This window comes from Priapulus caudatus, unplaced genomic scaffold, assembly GCF_000485595.1.
Source record: "Priapulus caudatus unplaced genomic scaffold, Priapulus_caudatus-5.0.1 Scaffold193, whole genome shotgun sequence".
Taxonomy (NCBI): Eukaryota; Metazoa; Priapulida; class Priapulimorpha; order Priapulimorphida; family Priapulidae; genus Priapulus; species Priapulus caudatus.
The window spans coordinates 1-11,309 of NW_014577254.1; the positions used below are offsets into that span (position 1 = coordinate 1).

Below are 11,309 nucleotides of genomic sequence, written 5' to 3' on the forward strand. Positions count from 1 at the left end.
AAGACTAGCCAACTATACTTCGTGTCATTGGCATAATCATCACTTACTCTGTAATGGCAAAATAAACTCTAGTTCCTCATTTTGACTGCCGCGTTTCCCAACAAGAAAGTAGGTGCGAAATCAGGGTTGGTAATCAGGCGCAACGCTTAAATTGTTTACACAACATACTCGAAGTCGAGTGACGTGACGTCACATGTTTTTATCTTTGCTGCCGCGCGTACCGCTTGTACGCGGCACCGCTCTGCACGGTTTGTGAGCGCTTGGAATTGGCTGGAACCACTGTTCAAACAACCATCGGCAGATAATTGTAACTTTTCAGATTAATTACGCTTTTTTTAAGACAACGCACGCGCAGTGAAATGGAGGAACTAGAGGTTTATTTTGCCATAATCGGTGTGGTATGATTATGGCATTGACCGAGTATTTTGCTGTCTAGTACTGAGAAATTAGCGTACCGTTGGATGCGCATTGTGCGGCTTTAACCCCTACTGAACTGCATAGAAATGCTGTGTTTGAGCATAACTCATATCCGGCCAAATCCCATATGTATCCAGATGGCAGATGGGTGCCGGTCCCGACAAGGCCGGATAAAGGAGGTTGGACTGTATACTGCTTTGTTGAGGTCATTTAAGTGGTCCAGAGTCATACAGCATAGCACTGGTCCTAATATTGTTCCTTGTCTAACTATTTCTTTTGTTATGAAATTTTCTGTTTCTGATGTTTTTACGTTAATAATTGCTTTTTCATTCGTTTTGAAAATTATCTCCCAGCATGGTTCCTTCAATCCTCTAAACCATAGTTCTACCATTGCATCTTTTAGCCACAGGCTATCAACACATTTTCCACCAAATAGCAGAGAACTTTCGTGAGACCTTTTAACCTTAATGTTATAGATGTTTGTCTTCTCTAGTACTCAGAACCCAGTGGAAAGAAATTGGAGATGAGATTGACAACGAAAAGGAAAATGTAAATATGAAAGTTGAGGTAGAGGAGGGGAAGCAGAAGGAGGAAGAACACTAGAACACAGTCATGGAATTGTTCAACTGTTCATCGTCAAGTCCCGCTGATGAATAATTTCCGTTGTTGCAGATATTTGGACATCTTAAATAAGCAGTAGCGGCAAATGCTGTTCTAGGACAGCAAATCCAAGGATGGACGATCAAGGTGAAGAAGCACCATGTGAAATCGTGATCGATCAGAAACAGGACTCAACATCGAAACAACGTACTAAGCGCAAAAAGAGGAAAAATAAAACTGAACGCGCTAGTGGCATAATCGGAGGTGCGCAGCAACCTGAGGTAAGCCATTCCAAGAGTGACGTAAAGCAAACAAAAACCAGTGAAGGTCCATCACGAACAAGAGATGGACATGACAATAAACGTGATGTCAGTGCCAAGTTAAAGGACAGCGGTGAGCTTGATCTAAAGACTTCCGGCATCGGGCGAAGAAAAAAGCCTCTCGACAATAATGCCACGTACCTGTACACACCGCCTCACAAACGAGAAGAGCAGCAGATGCTGCCATCTGGTGTTAGGCGAGCCAAGAAGAAACAGACGGTCAGCAGTCGACTCACTGCCCCGCCCAGCAGCACGTGCGCAGCAAACAAACCGGCAGATGCAGGTGCGGGAACTACTTCCCGTGTTGCCGTCGAAGATGCAGCGGTCAATAGAAGCAGTCAGAGGCTGCCACAGTCACCTATTCAGGCACCAACACTGCCACCGGATCGTGAAGCAGTGAAAGCTAGAAAGGCTGATAGGTTGGTAATGGTAGCAAAGGATTCTGACAGTGAGATTGAACCGATGTCACAGCAGCGACACAAACCCGCTGATCAGAATGTGGTCGCTAAAAAAGCCAATAAATCTGCAAAGGCTCTTCACATGGATAAGCAAATGACGTCGCAGCAGCAACGTCAGCCGTTAGTAGCATCGATACAAATGTTGCAGCAGAACGTTGCTTCTTGTAAAGGTAAGCGTAAATACTTATTGCATTCATAATTTAATTGCACGTAAATTAATTACGGTATGAATAGAAAATTGCCGCTACAGCAATGTTTCTTTCTTCTGGTTGCAAACATTGCTGTGCATATTGCAGTACACTGATTGTTTGTTTTTTTAATAAATCAAATGATAGCCAAATTAGTGTTTGTAAACCCTATCTAGTTTGATATTCAAACTTTGTACTATGGATTTTAAGGGCCAGTGATAACCTTGGACCCAGCTGAGGTGCTAGATGAGACAAAACCATCTGCAGAAGTGCTAGAGAAACTTGAAAAAGAAGGCCTTTTTCCACTGAAGAAGGTATAGTAATCATTTCTATATGTAGTGTGCCATATTTATGTGCACCACTGCAGCTTTGCACCAAATTTCTTGCATGCATGCATATACGTCATCTTGTAAATTACTATGTAAGCATTTCAACAGACTGAGGTTAATTATTAAAAATCTATATCTTTACATAATAAGGGTTAAATTTAAGTGTTGGTAATGCACTGGAAAACACCAACTATAACACTGCATAAAATATTGGGGCATAACAACAATTTTCTAGAATAATTTCTTTGTAAATTTCCAGAGAAATTCAGAACCAAACTTCATTTTAATAGCCAGCACTTGTCGAGTCAATATTATAAAGGTTGTTAAAGTAAAAACCATTATAATTAGTGATGTCACGATCATCGATTATACTCGATCATCGGTTGAACAATGGCTCGAACCAAGTGCTTGGTTATCAAAATCCATAATCTATTTCATAAAAAAAAAAAAAAAAAATTGAAATTAATGTAAAACTTGAACAAGAAAATTTGGAAAAGTGATGAGAATCAGAGATATCATCGCTACTATACAAGTTATCCTTTATTAACATAAATGTATTATACACATAGTAGTAAACAGTGCAAAACAAACAGTAAACAGGGCTAAACAAGCACATACATGCACACACGTACATGCACACGACGTTACGCACACGCAGGCATTCAACACCCCTCTTACTTGGGTCCAACCGATGATCGATTACGAAATTACAACCGATTGACAACACTAATTATAATATAACTAAATAACTTCAGTTTAAGTAGTGTTTTGCACATATCGATATTAGCTGTGCTACTAACTATAATTTATATGTGCTACCATGAAAAGTGTGTTGATTTTCAGTCTTACATGCATCCATTTCCTACTCTTCTGATTCTATCTTTTACCATCTTTTCTGTAGAAGTCGATGAGGTTTCCTAGAGCCCGATACTATTGTCGTCTCTGTGAGTATCATTGTGATTCTGTACAAATCTCCATGAAACACATCAAGGAGGCAAGACACCAACGTCATAGCAAGGTAAGCAAACGTGTCAGTTTGTTCTTGCTGGGAGATAGTTCTTGTTTGTACTAAGTCTATCATCCAGAACATTAAAACTTTTAAAAGCAGTGCAATGTTACATAGTCTCTTTAATGGACATTGTGTTTGTATAACTTTCTAAGAACTACTAAGTACTAGCAGTGTGAAGTATGGCTTTTAGGTACAATAAATAAAAATTCCGTGTTCATGCTATAGCTGTGTAAACCGTAAACTCAAAGATCAGCCTCTCCATTAACTGTAAATGTTATGATGACCTGGTGTAACCGGCAGTTATATAAGCGGACAAGCCTAGGGAGCATATCTTGTCTGTTAAATTGACTACGTCACAAATCTTCTATTGTGTATGTTTGTATAAAAATTTGTTGAATTTTTTTACATGAAAAGCAAGTACTAATGGCACTAAATGCCTCAAATTCTTACATGATGAGATCGTTTTTCAACTAGTTACAAATTCAAAAAAATTGCCCGATTTGATATATTGATCACGACATTGAAGGTGGACATCATTTTTTGACTTTTACTATTTACGGTGACGTAATCACTTTAAATGAGATACGACGATGCAGACTACTGTATACGCCATATTTTTCGCGTACAGATATTTTCGCGAATTCAGACTTGACGGACAATTTCGCGAGTGGTTAATTTCGCAGTCGGTGAATTATGAATTATTCGGTATTATTCGGTATGAATTATTCGCATGTTGTTATTTTCGCGGTTGGGGACGCGTTCGCGAAATTAGCAAAAATGAAACTGGTCACCGCAATATATACAGCGTATACAGTATGACACGATCGGATGTTTCAGTGGAAGCACGACGAGTACTTCCTCAAGCACTTGCCAGCGGCGTGCGACATACATCTTTCCTCGCTGGATACAGTGCTGCTTCGCACTGCTGCGGAGAAAGCTCTGCGCACCGCGGGGTGGGCACGAACACAGGCTGTACTCGCCCACGTCCGCAGTGTCGTACACGCAGAGATGTCAGGTTGGTTGTATCAGAAGTAGATAATAGCGAAGGAGTGTGACTTCAATAAACATGGGAAATTCGTAATTTACTAGCATTAGAATACCTACGATTTACTACGCGTAAAATCGTACACAGTATATTCGCCTAGCATCGTGCGAAATCATTTCCTCGTATACACCCGCAATCCGGAGATACAGACTAAAACGTACGACACGATTCTCCATTCTGTTGGCTGCAAATCGACTCCATAACCTGATAACTTGAAACAATAGGCAGCTACTAATGACTCTTGCGCCCTCGGCGATGCGGTGTGGCTCGCTGGGAGATTGGAGCTGGAGCTGCTGCTGATTGCGGTGGGCGTGCGTGCGTGGGGGGCATACCAGCTGTAAATAGGTCAAAGATTAGCTCGCCGAGTGTTGCGTCGATGTAAAATCTCCCAGCGAGCCACACCGCATCGCCGAGGACACAAGAGTGCGCAAGAGTTGTTAGTAGCTGCCTATTGTTTCAAGTTAGGCGGGTTATGGAGTCTGTGTACGATTTGAGCTCAAGTTGGTTGATTTACGCGTAGTAAATCATAGGTATTCTAAGGCTAGTAAATGACGAATTTCCCTTGTTGATTGAAGTCACACTCCTTCCCTATTATCTACTTCTGGTTGTATGTACTGCGCCGCAGTTGAATATCGTACAGTCGGCAAAAAGGCACTAAGGCCGACCTAAAAATTACCTTTGGTTCGGGTCACCCGCCCGACTTCACATTTCGGAGTGATAAAATGTGCGACTGCGGTCACTTTTAGAGGGTTTCAAGAAAAAATAAAATTCAAAGATACCGCCTGCCGATCATACATATTCAAATATCCGACTCTTGTCATTTTATTTACCTAAGGAGAGTTCCAAAATATTTATAAACAGAACTTCGTTGGCGCGAAGTGAAACAGTTCCTACCTACGTTTCCTAGAATCCTACAACGTGAAACAGTCGTATAGAGGCCTGGGCCGGGCCGGCCGGCTACTTCATAAACAGAGCCTGAAGGTCGTATGGCGCAGCGGCCGGCTTTGATGTACGCGATCGATCGCGTACTATATAGTATACGCATGCTATCGTGCTATACGCGGCCGCAGAGCCGTTTACACTTCGGTTACTCGCTTGTTCAAAGGGACGATTAATCAAGCTCCGTTTTTGGAGCGATTCCTAACACTACTATCCAGTACACGACACGAATACCAGTACACGACACCAGTACACGACTGGTGTTCACATTTTGAAAACAATGTCATGACTTGCAGCAATGGTACATGCAACTGCAAGTCATTTGCATCTCGTGGCTCCTGCATTTCAAGCTGTATACCCTATATTTAACTTGTGAAAAAAAAAATTTATATTCCTGCCTACCCATGTTTTTGCAGGAAAAAAATTTATAAACAAAAAAAAATGTTATGCCTACCTACCGACCCTAATTTTCACAATCCATGTGACCCGAACCAAAGGTATTTTTTTGTTTGGCCTAAAAGGCATTCTCTGTATTAGCAATATAAAACAAAGAAAATGAGGAAAAAACAAAGCCTGTGTTAAGGATACTCACCACGTTGTGCAAGGGTATTGCTCTAGTGAAGATTAAACGTTTATCGAATGGCTCACACACTATGTCCCACCGTGTGTACATGCTCATTTCTTTCCATATAACGGTACAATGTGAACCCTTCAGAGCGTTTTTGCTTGCCCCCCGTACATGTAGGTAAGCAGCGGCTTGAACTATTATGAGTCAGAGCAGGATACAACCACGGATATTCTAGTGAAATAAATAAGGCCAGAGTCTTTCAGTGTAACCCTGCTAGCTGTATTACATGTATTCATGTACTTCGTGTAGCATCTGTCTAGTGATCCTATCAATTATCGCACGCCCAAAATAGTTCTGAACACCTCGCAACTGCGGAACACACCTTTACTGTAGTGGCGGCCGGATACACGGCGCGTGTTGTTGATATGTAGGCTTTGTGAGCGTCAGGAGATGGCTGGAGTTCGCGCGTTCTTTGCCGCATGCGGTAACCTCGTAATTTTCAGAATTTTCATGGTGGCATGGCATTTTAGCAATTTAGTTGGTGGGCATGTCGTCGATGGATATGGTGGCGCAGTAGTACCTACAGCTTAGATATTTCATCTCGTTCGACCGATTATTGCACAGGCGGGTCACTCATGTGAAAATAGTAAAACGCTGTATTCTCCGTTATGATTTCCTGGTAGTAGTTTCCGAGCTGTATAAACTACTGGATTATTTTTCTCGTGATTCACTCGGATTAATGTATTTTATACACTCGTTTTAATGGTTACCACTTCTGTGATGTGGTAAAAGGGCTCTCTCAGGGATTGTTCTGAAGTGCCTTACTTTATTAGTTATGGTCTCTTTAGTTCGCGCTACATGATTCTATTTTGTACACACTAATTGATTTTTAAGGCAGTTTTTCGAGTTTTACTCAGTAATATGTAAATTAAGCAATTCCTGATGCGGCCATTTTTAGGTCCATATTGTGCGCTTAAACATGTGGGCAAAAAATTGTGATATCCTCACTCGTTCTTGGCTAGTGAGGAAATATCAAATTCATTTTTAGCATAAAATTCAAATTTGTGTGGTAACATGAATTAGGGTCGTGCTGCGAAATTTCATAAATTTTTTGCTTGCAGCGGTAGAGATATATCATCCTTATTAAATAAACAAGTGATTGTATTGATTCATTTCGCCAATAAACGTTAATCTTCACTAGAGCAATACCCTTGCGCAACGTGGTGAGTATCCTTAAACGTTTTGCCAAGAAATCGTTAACCTGGGGCTCACCACACAGAGCGGTACATATGCTCAGATATTTATGTATGCAGATTGGCAGTGCAAAGATTTTGGTCATATTAAGTATCTTCATCCGATATTGCAGAAATGAATTAGGAACGCATGTTTAACAATGATTTGCAGGACTGCAATGCAATCTTTATGGGACTGCTGCGAGTGGATTCGGACTTGAGACGTGTGACGTCAATATCAACATAAGAGTGCCTGATGAGAAGGAAGCTCCTACCTGCCTTATTAAGGCACTGGATGTTCTACAGAAGTCCGGTGAGAAATGTGTGGCCAACTGCATCTGTTTAGGCTTACACAAAAATCTTTGTGCATAAATAATGCAAATTAATATTGCCGCTTATAAGTTGTCGGTTTTTCTCTGTATATTCATTTGTCATTGTTGCAGATGTGTTCTATGTTCATTTGTCATTGTTGCAGTCTTGCAGATGTGTTTTATGTATTCATTCATCATTGTTGCATGTGTGTTCTATGTGTTCATTTTTCATTGTTGCAGATGTGTTCTATGTTCATTTGTCATTGTTGCAGATGTGCTCTATATGTTAATTTATGATTGTTGCAGATGTGTTCCGCGACGTTCGCAGTCATTTTAGCAGCAGAGTTCCGCGCGTTCTCTTCGTTGACGCCGAGCTCGGGCTCAGTGGCAGCGTCAGCGCCACCTGTGAGGCTGCAGCTCTCACGTCTCAGCTGCTGGAGGTGTACAGTAGAATCGATCCACGCTGCAAGCAGCTCGGTGTGCTGTTCCAAAACTGGGCCAGGGTAGGTGACAGCTCTGTGCCTGAACACCCGACATTACTATACTATTTACACTACTAAAAGCATACATTTTACACAATGAACTTTACACAAAATACCTGTACACCCACTAAAAGCACACACTATATGCACTGTACTTTCCAGCAGTCCAGAAGTGCTGTGTGTTTGTAGCACTGAAATGTACTGCAGAGAACGACAGTGCTACGCTTTTAGTAATGTACAGGTGTTTCGTGTAAAGTTGTGTGCGTAAAATTTATGCTCTTAGTAGTGTGCAGGTGCTTCATGTGACGTTTCTGTGATTCACGTTCACAGTGGCGTAATGTTACCAACCTCATGTCATAAGCGAGTTATCTCGTTTGCTCGATGAGTCTTGTCACAGAAACCAAAGTAACACAGTTGCCAAGGCTCTGTCAGGAGCCATGAGGAAAGTTTCGCTTGCTGGGTTACCATAAGTGAGATGTGTAGGTACCTGGTACATAGCAGTTCATGTTACGCTTTACTTGCTCGGCTAGCATAAGTGACGTTCTGGTACTATGTGGTGGTGACTGTTGCACATGTGAGCGTTCTCGTGGCAGGTGTGTGGAGTTGACAAGCAGGACTTAGGCACATTGCCACCTCATGCCTACAGCATCATGACTGTCTACTTCCTGCAGCAGTTACAGCCACCCGTCCTACCAGTCCTACACGAGGTAAGCATGAGTTGCACTAGCACGCACCTAGATGCATTGAAGGCATAAGGGAGGATTAGTACCCCCCTATTAAAAACCGAATATTTTCTCCGATAGATGGCGCCACTTTACATTAAGGGCTTATAGCGACAGCATATATCATACACAAATATATAAATGTGTATTTATGTATTTGTATATATGTATGTATATCTATATATATATGTACATATACATGTGTATATATACGTATGTGTGTATATATATATATTTGTTTATTTATTTATACATGTACATTTACATGTATGGTGAGAAACATTAAAAGTAAGAACTAACGCAGGGTTCAACATCGGGCTAGTAACTGAGGAAAACCACTAGCCCTGACCTAACTTTCAACAGCCCAGACCCTGACCATTGTTATGGAAAACTTTATTTAGATAAGAGTGTGTCATTGTATGAATTCATAGATGCTGTTTCCCGCGCTTTAAATCGCGTGTGGGCCGAGTTCACCGTTCACGTGCAGCATTCGTATTCTTCCACGGGCATACACGAGCACACGGTTTATCGATCGTCTACTGCGGCTGGCAGCAAGCCATGTTATTGTTTTTCCCGAAGGGTAGACTGGTATCCGGCCTCACGCTCTGCTAGACAATGTACACGCTATGCACCAAACAGTGCGGCCGCGAACCAGTCTAGCCAGAGGTGACCTTTCAGTGCAATATATAGGACCAATTATAACACGACTAGTCGGGCTACTGGCCCTCTGGTTGTATGCGACCGGACCAAGCATTTACCCGACTAGGTCGGTCGGACGTGGGTTAGTGTCGAACCCTGACTAACGGGACCTAATGTATCGTCAAATTCTTACCTGATAAGTATGTTTCTCAACTAGTTAAAAATCCAAAAAAAACTGGACGATTTGATATTATGTTCCTGACATTAATTGCTTGCCATGGGCTATGTATGAGCCACGAGTGTATGTTCACATCGAACAATATAGTAAAATAGGAAGTATAATGCAGCAATTTAACCATAAAAAGTGAACAGAATTACTTATATTTTGTGAACAAGTGGAAATATATTTTTTATTTTTTACTATTTACGAGGACGTAATCACTTTAAGGGGCGTACCCCCACATTTGCTCAAATTACTGCGCGCGCCTAACTACAGTAAAAACCCGCGTATAAGAACATAGATTTTTCCAAGTTAGCCTCAACATGTTCTTATATAAATGGTGCTTACTGAAAAATTAGGCTCAAAAGGTTCTTAAATAGGTTCTTAATTGTTTCTACTTTTAATATGTACTAGCTGAAACCCGCGCTACGCGCGGGCTTAGTATCTGTGATGCATGTGTTACCAGTACAGTAGTTGTTATGTGTAAGGTGTTATATGGAGAGTTTAGTTGTTGCACATGTTTGTTTTTTTATGGTTGAGATGTCAATACAAATACATGTACAATCATGCTTACACGTAACACATTAACCATTTGTTTGGCAAGTACACAGTGAAATACAGACACACGCACACACACACACACACAAATGTTTTATTGTATGCTATGTAGAAACTACTGGTTGATGATACGGACTCCAAAGTTAGAATATAGATAGATCTGAATGGGCTGGTAGGTCGGGCGACTCATTAACCACTTGGCTGCGTAGCACGTAATATTACGTGCTTCGCATGTTTCCACTGTGTGCGGAATATGTAAATAATGCAGTACTGTGTCTCAATAACAATGCCAGGGTGCTGGCATTGTTATTGTTGAGCATTGGCATTGGCATTGGCATTGGCATTGTTATTGCATCGATATGGTTGAGCTCGTCTTTTTTATTTTACCTGTGTTTCTTTTTAAGTCTTCATCTGCATGGAAAATTAAGAACCTACTTTAAAATCTTAGCCTAAAACAGGTTCTTATGTAAAGGGGTCTAAATGGGAAATTTTAGCCTAACATGTTCTTAAAATCTATGTTCTTATACGCGGGTTTTTACTGTATCCTTGATCCGCCTTGTACACCTAACTAGGGTAGCAAAAGATAATAAACCAGATTCATTACCAGAACAATTATTAATGTCTATAATATAGATATGGTGGATATAAGATAGATATGAGAAAGATAATTAGGTAGGCTCTGACTATAAGGTCCAATAGAGGTACGGTGGGCTTGGTAACATTCTATATCAGGTTTGCAGTAAGTGATTGGTGTACTGTAACAATGCTATCTTGTGATTTTTAGATGCCATATGAAAAGACTGATAATGAAGAAAATTACCCAGATTTCCTGAGCGATCCTGCAATAGTGGTGCGTATAGGTGATGCATTTATTGTATCCCCCGCGACGAAGTCGGCGGGGATACTATGGTTTCATGTCTCACCAGCCGCCGCCGCAGACAATTTCTCTTCCGCTCTATAACTCGACCCCTAATTGACCTAGTGCTACCAAACTTGGTATACTTACACATCTTGGGGAGAAGGTGAGCAGCGTACCAAAACCAGGTAACTGCGACCTTTATTTGACCTTTACCTTGACCTTCATCATATTTCCCTTCCGCTCTCTAACTCGGCCCCCTAATTGACCTAGCGCTACCAAACTTGATATACTTACACTTCTTGGGGAGAAGGTGAGCAGCGTATCAAAACCAGGTCACTGCGACCTTTATTTGACCTTTACCTTGACCTTGATCATATTTCCCTTCTGCTCTCTAACTCGGCCCCTAATTGACC

General features: G+C 41.3%; 1 protein-coding gene across 1 annotated transcript; it reads left to right on the forward strand.

Annotated features, from left to right (window-relative positions):
- Positions 1–1,017: 1,017 nt before the first annotated feature.
- On the forward strand, positions 1,018–10,887 carry LOC106807063 (terminal uridylyltransferase 4-like; the record flags this gene model as incomplete). The annotated part of the gene is given in 8 exon segments (XM_014809289.1): positions 1,018–1,965; positions 2,194–2,297; positions 3,214–3,330; positions 4,159–4,336; positions 7,278–7,418; positions 7,723–7,919; positions 8,492–8,605; positions 10,822–10,887. Coding segments are annotated over 8 exon segments (1,731 nt in total), but the record flags the coding sequence as incomplete, so codon positions are not given.
- Positions 10,888–11,309: the final 422 nt, after the last annotated feature.